The 16791-nt window shown below is 42.4% G+C and overlaps 1 protein-coding gene across 1 annotated transcript in view; it reads right to left on the bottom strand.

Annotated features, from left to right (window-relative positions):
* eIF2Bbeta (eukaryotic translation initiation factor 2B subunit beta) overlaps positions 1–16791 on the bottom strand; it is a 133472-nt gene that overhangs the window by 112569 nt on the left and 4112 nt on the right. The window contains 5 exon segments of the mRNA XM_028318484.1: positions 2047–2133; positions 3373–3473; positions 3943–4041; positions 5197–5292; positions 5863–6042. Of these exon segments, the coding sequence (XP_028174285.1) occupies positions 2047–2133; positions 3373–3473; positions 3943–4041; positions 5197–5292; positions 5863–6042 (563 nt within the window).

The following is a 16791-nucleotide window of genomic DNA, read 5'->3' as shown; positions in this document are numbered from 1 at the left end:
AAAAAGCACCGGTTATCGTTATAGTTACCTTTAAATTTAGGTGGTGCCACTCAGTCTAATGCCTGTTTTCACCATCAATCCCTAATTTTTAAGAGACCCCTATGGTAACAATTTTAAAACAAATAACAGGAATTTTGTTTACATAGGGGTCACCTAAAAATTAGGGATTGATGTTGAAAACGGGCATAAGAGTAATGGTTGCGATTTGAAAAGAAAATTGATGTTGCACTATAGCACAGACTATTTTGAAAAATCCTCCCTAAAGTATGGTTACATCACTACAACTAATTTTCAAAATTTGACGATAATCTAGCACTCCTGTATTATGACGTTTAAGGAGACAGGCCTCTTAAACTTAATGCCGTGTGGCATTCTCTACCAGTTAGCCTTTAGGCCAAACAAAGAATTAGAGAAGGGGTGCAAAATAGTAACACATAGTTCAATTCAAAGACATCATCATCACAATAATCATCCTAATAATCCGAGAGGGGATCGTAAAATTGAGCTTGGAATAATTAAATCAAACTCTGATGATGATGATGTAACTCTGATTTGGCCGAAGGTACAAAAAATGGCTATTTCCGGTGAAAAAAAACCAGGTCACTGCTCACGTCATTTTTCACCGGAAATCGCCATTTTTTATACTTTCGGCCAAATCGGAGTTTATTAATTAATTATTCCAAGCTTAGCACAACTTTTCTGAACGTGTGCCATGGAGCTTATTTTAGTTCAAGTGACGTAGGGTATGTTTCCTCTCGTACTATAAGTTATACCTTGATTTTTTAGAATCCAGCAGAGATGTAAACAAACACTTTCATACACAATTACACCATAATCACTTACGTGTTCATAATATCATACACATTATTTAATTACTAATTACATATTTATTTTTTTTTTAATCTTTGGACAATTTCACACAGCGCCAGCTAGCCCCAAAGTAAGCAACTTAATGCTTGTGTTATGGGTGCTAGCTTAACGGATATACTACTTATACATATACTTTTTTTTTTAAATACATAAATATTATACATAGTCACACCCAGACCCGTCACAGAAATTAAAATTCATCATTTCAATTTCTGCCCGGCCGGGAATCGAACCCGGCCGGGACCTCTCGGCATAGTAGTCCGTTCTGAACCACTACACCAAACGGCCGACTCTCGGCATAGTAGTCCGTAATTAGAGAAGGGGTGCAAAATAGTATCACATAGTTCAATTCAAAGACATCATCATCACAATAATCATCCTAATAATCCGAGAGGGGACCGTAAAATTGAGCTTGGAATAATTAAATCAAACTCTGATGATGATGATGTAACTCTGATTTGGCCGAAGGTACAAAAAATGGCTATTTCCGGTGAAAAAAAAAGCAGGTCACTGCTTCACGTCATTTTTCACCGGAAATAGCCATTTTTTATACTTTCGGCCAAATCGGAGTTTATTAATTAATTATTCCAAGCTTAGCACTAGTTCTGAACGTGTGCCATGGAGCTTATTTTAGTTCAAGTAACTTGGTATCTTTCCTCTCGTACTATAAGTTATGTTTCTTATTTATTTGAAAGATGGCGTCTATAATAAAAGAAATTCGTGTTAGTTACACCACTTATAACTCAAGAACGGCTGAACCGATTTAGCTGAAAATTGTCAGGGAGGTAGTTTAGAGCCAGGAGAAGGACATAGGATACTTTTTATCCCGTTCGAAATTTAAAAAAAAGTATGCTTATTTATTGCCATTAAGGCGGAACAAAGTTCGCCGGGTCAGCTAGTAGTTAATATTATTCATGATAATTCATTGAAAATCATGTATTCCTCCGCCATTTTCCGCAGTTTGGCACCTCACGTCACATCATTTTACCGAAGTCAGCCCTACAGCTTCGGCGCAGTGCCGATCACTGACGTTTGTCAACAAAATGGTGCTTGACTCTTGAGACAGGCTAAATTACACCATATTGTTAATGACATTGGGCATACATTTTTTTAAATACCTTCGCGAAGTAAAACTTCTGTACGTAGTACTTATTATTATTCTGTGCGCGTACTCACAGGCTGGTGATGAACAGCGAGATGTGGTCGGGCCGCAGGTAGTCGCAGCGCGGCGCGATCACGTGCGCACTGCCGGTCTCCGCGCACCTGGAATGTGACGACACAATCACTAACTACCCTCGGAATTCAACAACAATACAGCATCTTACAAAAGAAACCATTGAAGTTTGTCAGAGATACCACATCAGGGGTGTATGTATAGTTCCAAAATACTGAACTGTCCTATCCATGACATTGACAGCGGGGCGCCACCGTCAATACCGGATCGCTGGTTCCGATTTTTGCCATGTTGGAAACCATATAGTTGAACGATGGTAGCGCCCCCCTGTCATTGAGTTTGGTGGGACAGTTCAGCGAGGATCATCTATATTGTAAGTTTACGTCAAACGCATTAGATATTGACTGCGTAAAAAAGTGACATTTAAATTATGACATTGAAGGATTGTACAGCACCCCTAGCGGAAACTTTCAAGAACTAAAATCTTCATATATTTTTTAACACGCTCGCTAATGACGACGTTTGATTTATTTATTTATTTATTAGGTACACCAACAAAGTCACATACATAATACAGTTCATACATTTTAACATGGTTTAACACATGATACGTATATGACCTCAATTACAGGTATACACAGCATTTCTTTTTGCAATGTTAGGGTAATTATACACTAGTAAAAACAAAAATCAATTGAATAGAGTCTAGAGTTTAAGCACCAAACAATATAAAGGATTTAGTAATAATTGATGTAAACTCACAAAGCCGTCAGTATCAACNAATTGAATTTTTATTGATTTATTAGCGTATGTCGACCAAAGAAGACCCAGAACGAATGCCTACAGCATGTTTCCCATTCGGTGGACCGAAGATCTAGTAAAAGTCATCTGAAGCATTTGGATACAGGCAGTGTAGGACGGATCGTAATTCTTATTAGGGGTATCCTTTATCCAGCAGTAGACATCCTTTTGTTAAAATGAACAATAGGGATGTTTCCTGGGTAAAAAAGCAAGAGTTTTAATTAGTCCGTCAGTTAGCTTATCAAAAACTACTCAACACGTATTTTTCACTTTTTAAAACTAATGAAAATGTAAAGAGATAAAGCGTGTCAAAGTTCTAAAGAAAAGGCCCGTGACGTCAGTGAGTGCGTAAAAATGCAGCACTTTGTGACGTCGCGCGGAACTTCAACGCATTATAACTTTGTAATTATTTGTTTGATTGACAATTAAAATATACGTGTCCATAATTTTTTTAGACTATTATTGACGGACTAAAAATATTTTTTTAGGAAACTAGCCTATTGCGACAGTGGACCGTGTGTACTCACTCGTAGGGCAGCACGTGGCGCGGCGCGCCGGCGGCGGTGAGCTGTCGTCGCTCGCACTCGTGCAGCGGGCTCAGCTTGTACAGCGGGGACAGCGCGATCACCTGGGGTTTTCAAAAAAGAAACCATTTTATTATACAGAGGATGCACAAGTAACTTTTAAAAAAATGAACAAGTGCGATTCAGCTCACACACAAAGGGTATGTTACGACCTGAAAATCATATCATTATTTTGTCTATGAAATAGATGTTATCAATCGGACAGAAAGATATAAACACTAACAAATAATCAAGTTGCGTGCTAGAGGGCTTCTTAGCATGTTGGATGCTGCGTGATAAACTGGATAAATAAAGATTATAAAAGCAATATGATAGACAAGCAGTGGAAGCTCAGTAAGATTGTCAACTAAAATCTACGTAGTGTGGTACCATTGGTGTCAGTGGGTGATAGTTAGGGACAGTCGTTGACAGTTAGTGATAGCCGTTGACAGTTGGTAGTTTCATGCCAAAAAGGCGTCCGTTCAGTATAAATCGAGACGCACGACACTGGTTGTCAGTCGTATTTGGACTCACCGGCACGCTGTAGTGTTTAGCGGCGGCAGCGACGGCGTGCGAGCCCGCGGGCGCCAGCACAGCCCCTCCTGATAATGTGGCGTGCACGCTCAGGATCACCTGCAATGCAATGATTGAAAAAGAAGATAAAGAAGGAAGAAAGATCAAGTGTATTTATTATTTCGTAGCCGTAGTATTTAACCTGGGGTGGAATTGTGTAAAGCAATCATAATTATTTGACAGTTCCTACCGTACGATAAAGTCAGTTAAACAAAGCGTTTGACAGAATAATCGTACGTTATGAACTGTCAAATGATTACGATTGCTTTACACAATTCCACTTCTGTTCAAGCTCTATATCTTAATTATTCTTATGTAAATGATGTGTGCAATATTCATAGGAATATAATTTAAATGTGAAACCTAGTTATCATTGTAATTTTATTGAATTGTATTCTGTGGTTGTACCTTTAAGTCATTGAACGCCGAGACGCTAGACACAATGGAAATTGTATTGTTCGAGGCTCACCGGTGAGCCGCGTGGCGTCCAACGTGTTAAATAAATAAATTTAGTCTAGTGGTCACTAAAATACAGTCATAGTCATATAAACATGGTTAAAAAGTCACAGGAAAGCAAATTGGTTGACGTCTGTTAAGGTCTCGTCACTCATTAGTGGCTAAAATCGTGGCGCCAACTGGAAGGCTGTCACATTTGCACTCACTAGCGGACAAATACAACTACTGACTCATTACGGTAGCCTTTAATTAACTCGGATTCTTAAATATTTCAGTTCAAAGATTACGTAACTATTTTTTAAAGAAATTGATACCAATTTGATAAAATTCGATTCGGAAATGAGCAAAAAAAAATCAACCAAATTAAAAACTACTCCCATTTTTGACGTGAGAAAAAGTAAAAAATTGGAGGCTTTTGTCGGAAAAAAATTCTTGGAAGCGCTTATAAGCAAAATGGCGATCGCTAAGCGGTAAGCAATTACAGAAGAACTACACTGAACTGTCCTTAATTTGACACTAACAGGGGGCCACCGCGACCGTCAATAGCGAATCGCTGGTTCCGACTTTTGCCACGGTGGAAACCATGTAGTTGAACGAAGACAGTGGCGCCCTACTGTCACTGTCAAATAAAGGACAGTTCAGCGTAGTTCTTCTCTAGCAAACTGCTGGAGCGATTAAGCGCTGTTTTCTGCCAAACTCCCACATTATATCCTGTGAAAATAGTAAATGTGTGTGTGTGTAAATAAATAAATTATTTACCTTGTTGACGCGCGACATGACGGCGGCCACGGAGGCGGCCGGCACCACCGTCACCGGCACGCCCGCCGCGCTCAGCCGCGCCGCCATCGCGTGGCTCTGCGGGACAAGCGTTATTGTGAAAGACTCACGACTAGTTGAATATTTTATTGAAAAGTAAGTGATTTGAATTGAAGGATCATATCAATTGGTACTTCGTCCCTATGATAGTACTCGGCGGGGACTTATTTGCCGGTATTCACAAACAATGCTTGTAGTGCCTCTACTCGTACTGACCTAGCGATGAAGGTGCCTCTGCTCGTACTGACCTAGCGATGAGGGACGCTCCTGCGCTCTCCAACCTAGCGATGGGGGCGTCTCTACGCGCTCTGACCGAGCGACGAGGGCGCCCCTACTCGCACTCACACCTCTTTAAGGTTCGGCCTAACCAGCGCGATCACACGCGATCAGCCGGCGTGTAGCGATGGCGATCAATGTATTTAAGTCTGGTACGCTCGGACCAGTGCTCGGTCCCCTGCTCCCGCTGTGCGTCACCTGTGCGTGGGCGGCGGGCTCGGCCAGCAGCACTGTGCGTCACCTGTGCGTGGTCGGCAGGCTCGGCCAGCAGCAGGCGGTAGTCGCGGCGGGCGCTGTGCGTCACCTGTGCGTCGTCGGCCGCTGTGCGCTCACCTGTGCGTGGGCGGCGGGCTCGGCCAGCAGCAGGCGGTAGTTGCGGCGCGCTGCGGCGGCGCGCAGGAAGCGCTCGAGCAGGCGCGCGTGGCCGCACGTGAGGATGAGCTCGTCGGCGTGCACGTGCGAGCCGGCCTGCGCGCAGATCGCGCCCGTGCTCGATTCCAGTTCCGCGCGCACCTGGAGTCAACGGGCGAGGAATCATAAAAAAATGGCAGCAAGACACGCCCAATGCTTCCTTGGAGAACACCAAAATTGCCGAGATAAAGTCCGGTCGCCGAGCAGATAGAATTTCGTCCAATGAACCCAAGCTACCCATCCTTGTCACTCGCGTGTAATTATATTGCTGTCACGCTCGCACAATCACTACGGTCGCCCGTCGCACAGTCGCGACAGCAATTAACATAACTTTAAGAACAAAAACTTTTGCACGTCGCATGCGACAGAATATGCTGGAATTAACTAAATTAACACCAATCTAACCATGTTCTTGCAAATAAATGATTTTATTATTATTGTTAGTGTTTGTTTTTTACTAGATTTTTTGACACCCAGGTTTTTTAGATTTTTTGAACCAAAAAACAAAATGGCGGCATTTTTTGAGACAACAACTTTTTTGTTTTTCATCCTGAATTTTTTCCTTTTTGGGAGTTTATTTTGGTTGCCAAGATGTGTTAAAAAAATTGAGAAAAAATTAAAAAAACAAAATGGCCGCGCCGCCATCTTGGATTGAAAATGCGATTTCGAGGTGTTTTTAGGGAGGTGTCACTCCGAGATGCGCAATTGTTTTTGAAAATTTCTTTTGAGTATTTGTGACTTATATAGTCTGCTTCAAGGCCACATTTACAGATTATCAAAAAACAAGATGGCGGCTGAGCTGTCGGCCATTTTGTTGCGATCAAAAAATTTCTAAAGTTTGACAGCAATTTTCCGGTAGATGGCGACACCGGAGTAGGGTACAATGTTCCGGGCGATTGTTNGCCTATTTATTGCGACTGTTGGAGCTTAGGTTTGTAGTTTGTAGGATCTTGAAATTAGGGGCCTTTTTAATAATAAGCCATTCTTCGGTGAACATTGGGTTTTACTTCGGTTTAAACAATATTATTAGGTACATTACAAAAAATAAAGCCTTTCTTGTTGGCGGTAAAAAAATGGAAGCGACGCTTCGGTTGGCGGTCGTCGCATAGACAAAAAATTCTCTCGGCTCCATAGACCTCTTTCTATAGATCATGTTTGATTATGATAGGGGGCGCTAGTGTCGCCGGTGGTGGCGCTGATGTAGCAGCGCGAACAGCGACAGCGGACCGTGTGTACTCACTCGTAGGGCAGCTTGTACAGCGGACTGTGTACTCACTCGTAGGGCAGCTTGTACAGCGGACTGTGTACTCACTCTTAGGGCAGCTTGTACAGCGGACCGTGTATACTCACTCGTAGGGCAGCTTGTACAGCGGACTGTGTACTCACTCGTAGGGCAGCTTGTACAGCGGACTGTGTACTCACTCGTAGGGCAGCTTGTACAGCGGACTGTGTACTCACTCGTAGGGCAGCTTGTACAGCGGACTGTGTACTCACTCGTAGGGCAGCTTGTACAGCGGACTGTGTACTCACTCGTAGGGCAGCTTGTACAGCGGACTGTGTGTACTCACTCGTAGGGCAGCACGTGTCTCGGCGCGCCGGCGGCGGTGAGCCGGCTTCGCTCGCACTCGTGCAGCGGGCTCAGCTTGTACAGCGGGGACAGCGCGATCACCTGCCCCGTAGCCAGCGAAATACCGATGTTCAATGGAAGAAAGAGTAAAATATACATATTACACAGCCAGAAGGCACAAGTAACTTAAAAAATAGAATCAAGCGTTTGTAAGAGGACCTCTTATCACTTTAGACACTGCATGATAAAACAGTAAGATTGCAAACTGAAAACTGTCATTTGTAGTAACTGACGGCCTAATTGTCGACAGTAATTAGTGACGGTAGTTATAGTCAAGCGATTTTGAAACGTCAAGTGGCAAATATCAAAAAGTAATAACCTAGCATTGATAGAAAGGTCCTCCTGATAATGTCATAGCTAGGTTCGTGGGTTAATTGGTTCAGTGTTGGAGGTCTTTATCAGTATGTGACAGTCGTTGAGAGTCAGTGTCAAGCGTTAACAGTTATTGTCAACAGCAACATCCACTCACCGGCACGCTGTAGTGTTTGGCGGCGGCGGCGACGGCGTGCGAGCCCGCGGGCGCCAGCACGGCACCTCCTGATAGCGTAGCGTGCACGCTCAGGATCACCTGCAAACACGAGGATAAACTCAAGCTCTTGGCCTGTATCTCACCTGATGGTAAGTGATGACCAGGCCGAAGGTGGAAGCGAGCTTCACCCGGAATCCTCAACCACGGAGGACATACTTTTTATGAGCTGTCAAAATATGACTCATTCACACACTCATAATACACGCATAGAATAAGAGATCTTCCGTGGGCTGATAAAAACTTTAATAACCAGATATGAAAAATATTGGATTAACGCCATCTATGAATGAAAATTGGAACTAACAGCGTAGTACTTTTTTTTTAACATAATCAGTCCTTAATGACAATAAAAATAGTGCAGAACTTTTTCTGTGTGGGCCAATATTAAGAAAAAGCAGTACAAGAAGTAATGTAAGTAATTATGCCATGCTATAAATGATGAATATCATGAAAAATCTAGTTAATTTTAGTAAATATTTGGCCCCATGATGGGACGAGAGAGATCCCTAAGAAATATAGAATACTTTGAACCTATGATAAAAGAGAAATCCTTAAACAATAGATGTAGTACATGCGTACCTTGTTGACGCGCGACATGACGGCGGCCACGGAGGCGGCCGGCACCACCGTCACCGGCACGCCCGCCGCGCTCAGCCGCGCCGCCATCGCGTGGCTCTGCGGGACAAGCGTTATTGCAGACAATATCAATTAACATGATATAATATATCATGTAACAACTATTTGTGAAAACTCTTTGTTTTGTTGTTGGTATGCCTTTTATTTATTATTTATTTATTTATTAGGTACACCAACAAAGTCACATACACAATACAGTTCATACATTTTAACATGGTTTAACACTTGATACGTATATGACCTCAATTACAGGTATACACAGCATTTCTTTTTGCAATGTTAGGGTAATTATACACTAGTAAAAACAAAAATCAATTGAATAGAGTCAAGAGTTTAAGCACCGAACAATATAAAGGACTTAGTAATTGTTCATTTTGTTCGGTGCCTAAGTCGTTCCGAATACAGGCTTGAGTTTTGACTTAAATTTAGGGCCTTATTAATAAATAAATAAATATATAAACTCTGTGCAAATGTGAAGTGTGTGTTATAGAATGCTGTTTGTTTTCCTAACACATTGGTTCTTAACCGGTGGTCCGCGGACCACTGGTGGTCCCTGGAGGCATTCCAAGTGGTCCACGAAGACATCGTAATAAACAAGTGAATGACGTGACGTGATGAGTCGAGTCAACACAACGCAAACGGCGCACAGTAGGCGAGAAATTCTTTCATAGGATTTTGAAAAAAAAAAGTGATCCCTGACAAGACAGAAATTTGGTAAAATGGTCCCTCGTGCCTTAAAGGTTAAGAACCACTGTCCTAAAAATAAAAAATAAAAAAAAATTAACGTAACTTTCCCCAGGACGAACTTGACCTTCACTGGTTGTGTTATTGGCGGTCAAGCTGTAGATCCTGGCTACACAGGAGTTGCAGCGGTGGGAAATAGAGGTGGGAATAGTCCCGACCGTCAACTCACAAGGTTTAAAGTTATTTATTTATTAGGTACAAACAAACAAAGTCGCATACAGTTTATACATTTTAACATGGTTTAACACATAATGCATATGATTTCAAATACAGGTAGGTAGGTATACACAGCATTTCTTTAAGAACTGACCATTAAAAGTTTGCGGGAAGGTACTTACTGGACGCAGGCAGGCCGCTTCAATCAGCCAATCTTGGAAATCATCATATCTGAATGATATGACTACTTACACCTGGCGTTGGGCGGCACTCCTGTGCACTTTGACTTAGCGGTGGGGACGCCCCTAAGTGCATTGTCCTGATCTAGTGATGAGGGGGGTCCCTGCTCAGTCCGAATATGCGAGTGGCCGCACGCTCGGATCAGTGCTCGGCCCCTACCCTCCCTGTGCGTCACCTGTGCGTGGGCGGCGGGCTCGGCCAGCAGCACTGTGCGCTCACCTGTGCGTGGGCGGCGGGCTCGGCCGGCAGCACTGTGCGTCACCTGTGCGTGGGCGGCGGGCTCGGCCGGCAGCACTGTGCGTCACCTGTGCGTGGGCGGCGGGCTCGGCCGGCAGCACTGTGCGTCACCTGTGCGTGGGCGGCGGGCTCGGCCGGCAGCACTGTGCGTCACCTGTGCGTGGGCGGCGGGCTCGGCCAGCAGCACTGTGCGTCNCTTCGTCAATTTTTGTCGTAGAACAAAAATTTTTGGACTGTGTATTAAGGATTTCTTAGCCCTATAAATCTGCATTCACAGCTAAAAATCGAAATGATCCTCATTGGAGAACACCAAAATTGCCGAAATAAAGTCCGGTATAACTAATAAAATTCATTTATTTTTGCAAATAGGCTTTTAGAAAGCACTTTCACACGTCCCAATATTAACCCTACCACTGCTTCGGGACAATAAATGGGCCAGTGCTGAGAAGAAGCAGCGCAAGAAACTCAGTCACTATTGTCAGCCTCCTTTTCAAGGGTTTACAGTCTTTAAAATATTATAGTCATAAGTATTGATGCGAGCTAGGTAGTTAAACATTCCAAACATTTTTATCTTTTATATAATCATCAACTTTATAGTAGCCCTTTTTCATTAAGGTGCTTTAAATTTATGAATGGGCAATTCTACAACAGTTTGTGGTAATTTATTGAAAAGTTTAATACATTTCCCCATAAATGAATTACCAATCTTGTGCAGTCTGAAATTTAGAACGGCAAGTTTATTTTTGTTTCTTGTATTGAACTTGTGTAAATCACTCTTTCTAGTAAATTGCTCTATATTTTCTTGGGTTCATTGGACGAAATTCTATTTGCTCTCGCCGAGCAAATAGAATTTCGTCCAATGAACCCAAGCTACCCATTCTTGTATATGGCTGTCACGCTCGCACAATCACTACGGTCGCCCGTCGCACAGTCGCGACACCAATATAATTACGCGAGAGCGATAAGGCCCATCCTTATGGGGGGCATGGGGTCATTGGACGAAATTCTATCTGCTCGGCGACCGGACTTTAGACTAGGAATCATAACAAAGAAATGGCAATAAGACACACCCAGTGCGTCCTTAGAGAACACCAAAATTAGGCATACACTAAGTAAACTGGTTGCGCCATAGATTAGAGAGTTGGTTTGTTATCCGCGTGCAAAATGCATCTCCTATTTATTTATTTATTTATTTATTTATTTATTTATAATCTGCTTGAAGGCTTACAGAAAGTCCAACGCGCCAACAAGTTATACAATACAGATAATTTATAATATCAATTTCAATATGTAAAATTGTCAAATAATTAAAACGATAAATTAAATAATAGTCAAATAACATTAAAATTAAATACATAAAATAATTAAGTCCAAAATATAATGTCATACCTAAGACTACTAATAAGAATAAGAGAGAAATACATTTATGTCCAGAGATCAATGTCAAAGTTATTNGTCGTGCAAATGACATTTGACCATTTTCATCTCGATCCCCTGGCAACACTGGGAGCTACGGGGAAAAGTATTTTTTCGACATGGGTGTCTTTAAAGTTAAGGACGGATAGAAGGAGTTCTGGCAGAGAAAATCCAAAAATGAGGTTTAGTCGGTTATACGACCCAGATTATGGGAAAAATCCGAAATGTCAGAAAATCAAGATGGCGGCTGAGTTGGCGGCCATTTTGTAAAAAGTTTCAGTTTTTCGATTTTTCAAATGCGTTTTTCGGGTAATTGGCAACATTTGGGAAAGTCGGGTTGTATGTGGCGATTACGTAATTTGTCAAGGAGTATCGTTTGGAAAAACAAAACTTTCCAGTGTTGCCATACTTTAAGAGTTTTGGTAAAAAAATGTAAAAAAAAGAAATAACGACTTTCGGTCAAAAATTTGGATGACGCCTCCTGCAAATAGGTCAAACTAATGACATTTGACCATTTTCATCTCGATCACTTGGCAACACTGGGAGTTACGGAAACTCAAAATTTTGGGACATGGGTGGTTTTAAGGAATTGTTTTACGGGATTGGGTTAAGTTAGAAAAAAAGTAAAAATGGGGTTCGGCGCGGAAAATGGTCCAGATATAAGGCAAAAATGCAAAATTTTGGAAATCCAAGATGGCCGCCAAGCGTTCACCCGTTTTCCTAAAGGAACTAAATTCTCCATACAAATTGTACGCAGGGGGGCTTAGCTAACGCAGAAAAAGGCGAGGCCGAAGGCCGAGCGATAGTTTGAAGCCTGTGAGTCGCCATAGATTTATTTTTAATGCGTCAAAAAAGGTTTTCATTTTTTTTCATTTTCATTTTTCAGATTTACTTGTGTTGCGTCATAAAAGCAAAAGAGCCTTGCCACGAACGATAAACGCCCCCTGTAATTTTTGCGAGGCCGAAGGCCGAGCTCCGAATGCGAGGCCGCAGGCCGAGCGCCGCGTAGGGCGAAGCCCGGAGCGGCCAGCATCGCAGATCTAGCTTTTGTAGCCCGCGTAGCGGGCGACCAAAGCTAGTTATTATAATATAATTACGCGCGAGCGATAAGGCCCATACTTATGGGGGGCTTGGGGTCATTGGACGACACTCTATCTGCTCGGCGACCGGACTTTAGACTAGGAATCATAACAAAGAAATGGCAGTAAGACACACCCAATGCGTCCTTGGAGAACACTAAAATTAGACATACACTGAGTAAACAAGATAATGCGAATAGAAAACAAGGAAAACCAACAAAGTCAAGTTTCGAAATTATAAGGAACTCCCGTGCTCGACCCGCGCACCTGGAGTCAACAGGCGAGGAATCATAAAGAAATGGCAGTAAGTCTACGGGCACGAAACTGGATATGAGCTGAGCGATTGCGACGCGAAGCGATGCTTACAACAGCTTGACAGTATATGACTTGCCACCCCTCATCATAGCACCGGCTTCATGTCCAACTCTTTCCTAGTCTCCGCTGTACGGCTATGGAACGACCTTCCGGCCAAATTACGCAAACCTTCTTCCAAACAAACATTTCAAGGAATGACCTTTTTTCTCAATTTTCTCGCTATCTCAGACATGAGTGATGTGTACATCTATAATATTAATTATGTTTATGTATTTATGTGTATGTCAATTATATTTATTTGTATTATGTTATTTATTTTATGTAATCTTATGTAAGTAGGTTTATTAATAAAAATGTAAATTTTTTGCACCGCCTTACTCTTTCTGCATGACCCGTGGTTAGGTTAGGTTAGGTTAGGTTAGGTTAGGTCACGGTCACGGTTAGGGTCACGTTACGACTGGCAGAGAATGCCATCCGGTATTAAGTCCGCCACAGTGCATTGTTAGTTTGTGTGCTGAAGATTAAATAAATAAATATGATGACGCGCACGAAACGGGCGGCGGCCAGTATGCCCTTGGAAAACATTATGTAAACTGTCTATTGTACTGTCTAAACCCCGTGCTCAACTCTAGCTCGGCGCGCACCTGGCGGAGATAGACGAAAACTTGTAACAAAGAAATGGCAATAAAACCTACCCAGTATCAAAACGTTCTGGCCTTGGATAAGACCACGATTATAGTCTAGTCTGTGAGCACGTAGAATTTTGTCCAATGAACCCAAGCTACCCATCCTTGTCACTCGCGTGTAATTATATTGCTGTCACGCTCGCACAATCACTACGGTCGCTCGTCGCACAGTCGCGACAGCAATATAATTACGCGCGAGCGATAAGGCCCATCCTTATGGGGGGCTTGGGGTCATTGGACGAAATTCTATCTGCTCGCCGGCCGGACTTTAGACTAGGAATCATAACAAAGAAATGGCAGTAAGACACACCCAGTGCGTCCTACTGCCATGGTGCAGGCAAACTTTACATGTTTCATAATCTTGGCACCGACTCCAGAAGTATCAATCATGGTATACCTACATAAATATTAATAATTCGTCCTAATAAATAAGTAGGTAATTAGTAATTATTTTTCTACGTTTTAGTGTAGGTTTTTTGGAGTCGGTTTTATTTTTTTTTATAAAATTTTACTTATTTCTTGCTTTTTAGTTAACTAATTATTACCATCCTCTCCTTCTTCCACCGGGCTGTTTCCTATTGTTGTTTCTCCCGCCCAGCCCGGCACTTCCAGCATTTTGCACGAGGTGTACCGACCGCCATTTTTGCCATCACTTCTTGTAGACTCCGCTTTATTGAAAACCCCGCAAAATAATTTAGATACAGTCCACTTGTTCTTTGCTCCCCTTTTGCCCCCTTAACTATGATTTAACGTATAATTACGCTCATCCATAAACAAAATAATTCGGATAGAAAACAAGGAAAACCAACAAAGTCAAGTTTCGAAATTATAAGGAACTCCCGTGCTCGACCCGCGCACCTGGAGTCAACAGGCGAGGAATCATAAAGAAATGGCAGTAAGTCTACGGGCACGAAACTGGCGATGAGCTGAGCGATTGCAACTGCGGAGCGATGCTTACAACAGCTTGACAGTATATGACTTGCCACCCCTCATCATAGCACCGGCTTCATGTCCAACTCTTTCCTAGTCTCCGCTGTACGGCTATGGAACGACCTTCCGGCCAAATTACGCAAACCTTCTTCCAAATTTACTTTCAAAAAGGCTCTGCGCAAACATTTCAAGGAATGACCTTTTTTCTCCATTTTCTCGCTATCTCAGACATGAGTGATGTGTACATCTATAATATTATTATGTTTAAGTATTTATGTGTATGTCTATTATATTTATTTGTATTATGGTATTTATTTTATGTAATCTTATGTAAGTAGGTTTATTAATAAAAATGTAAATTTTTTGCACCGCCTTACTCTTTCTGCATGACCCGTGGTTGACTGGCAGAGAATGCCATCCGGTATTAAGTCCGCCACAGTGCATTGTTAGTTTGTGTGCTGAAGATTAAAAGATTAAATAAATAAATATGATGACGCGCACGAAACGGGCGGCGGCCAGTATGCCCTTGGAAAACATTGTGTAAACTGTCTATTGTACTGTCTAACCCACCTGCTCGAATCTAGCTCGGCGCACACCTGGCGGAGACAGATAAAGACTTGTAACAAAGAAATGGCAATAAAACCTACCCAGTATCAGTACGTTCTGGCCTTGGATAAGACCACGATTAGACACATTTATTTCATGATTTGGACATCACACGCAGGGCCGTCTTTAACCTACTAGGGGTCCTGGGCACGTAAGGATCAAATTCTTTATTACAAGGGAAGCCCTTCTCACCTGGAGAAAGATCTTTTATGAGAACAGACTGGGGCCTCCTCTATCGCGGGACCCTGGGCACGTGCCAGATAGTGTGGACAAAGGATATTGCCACAGGTTAAACTCTGTGTGGTTCCAGCACAAAACCTTAGTCACCTCTCACGAAATCTACACCAAAATACGACCCCCTCTCTAGCTGTAGATGTCGTGAGAAATGACTCGGGCACAAATATGCGAACATCAGACCTCCCCAATCCATCTAGAGTGAAATAAAATTAAATAGTTTATTCAGTATAGTACATAGGCCCTTTCCAGGGCACTTATACACGTCCCAAATATAGCTCGCCCTACCGCCACTTCGGGACAACATATGGGCTGGTGCTGAGAAGAAGTGGCGGAAGAAACTCCGTCACCTTTGTCAGTCTCTTTTTAATTCAGTAGTTTATAGTGTAGATCAAATGCTCTTGGCATCTGGTAAAGTTAAGAGCCGTATTCCTGTAATGGAATCAAAACGCCTTGATGATGACTAACCTCGGCGATGTGGTCCCTCAAAGGCTCCCGCAAATCAGGCTGCGCAGCGCCTAGCGTACCGCGCCGTGCTGCCGCTGCCAAGACTAGCCGCTGTAAGCTGTCACCCGCTCCTTCGCCGCCCGCGCCCGATCCTCCACTCTGTGGGAAAGTATTGCTATTCTTAACGCCATTATCCAACGCAGAAGTTCTTTATAAAAAAATACTTAGTGTTTTTCTTAAAAGCCACGTCCAGACTGGCCCCTACTTCCACATCTCTCGCTCAGTTTCGGTGAAGAAATTTAATTGGCTAATCAAGCAGACATACTCTTTTTTCTACTTTGCTTGGTGAAAACCAGACCTTAGATACTTGGACAATCATGAGGAAGGTATGTAGATAGAGGCATACAATGGCAAAGGGGAGGGGGAAGATAGATTAGCGATTTAAATTTAGGCAACTCCTAAATATTTATCCAGGAAGTTTAGTGTGATCAAAAGCAAAAATGACATGGGGCGCTGCGTAGGAGATAAGTCAAGGGGTTCAAATTCAAACATTTATTGCATAGAATAGGTATTTTACATATGAGGTCTTATAATATAATTTACACAGTACTTACTATTCTGCTTACATTTTTAGCATGCAAAAGAGGGATTGAAAGTAGAATGGGGCATGATGTAACAGATTTCGTCAGTCACATTTAAGTGAGGGACAAAATAAGGGATCCTAACACAAGTTGATAAAACTTAAAAGGATTAGATCTAAAACTTTGTTATGTGACTTGTTTGTATGAATAAAATATTTTGTATTTTTTTGTATTTTGTATTTGTATAATAAGCTACATTAGTTTTGCAGGGCAATCGAATCACACTTAGCCTCTTGATCAGACCATTGTGCGCAATTTGTGGTTTATCTTCCTACTCCAACAATCGCAGATCCCCCCAGAAAGCAAGCAGCCTATCTAGGCCACTACA

Source organism: Ostrinia furnacalis, unplaced genomic scaffold (genome assembly GCF_004193835.3).
Source record: "Ostrinia furnacalis isolate ACB-3 unplaced genomic scaffold, ASM419383v2 OfSCF6924, whole genome shotgun sequence".
Lineage (NCBI taxonomy): Eukaryota > Metazoa > Arthropoda > Insecta > Lepidoptera > Crambidae > Ostrinia > Ostrinia furnacalis.
This window is presented reverse-complemented; position numbering and strand designations above follow the sequence as displayed.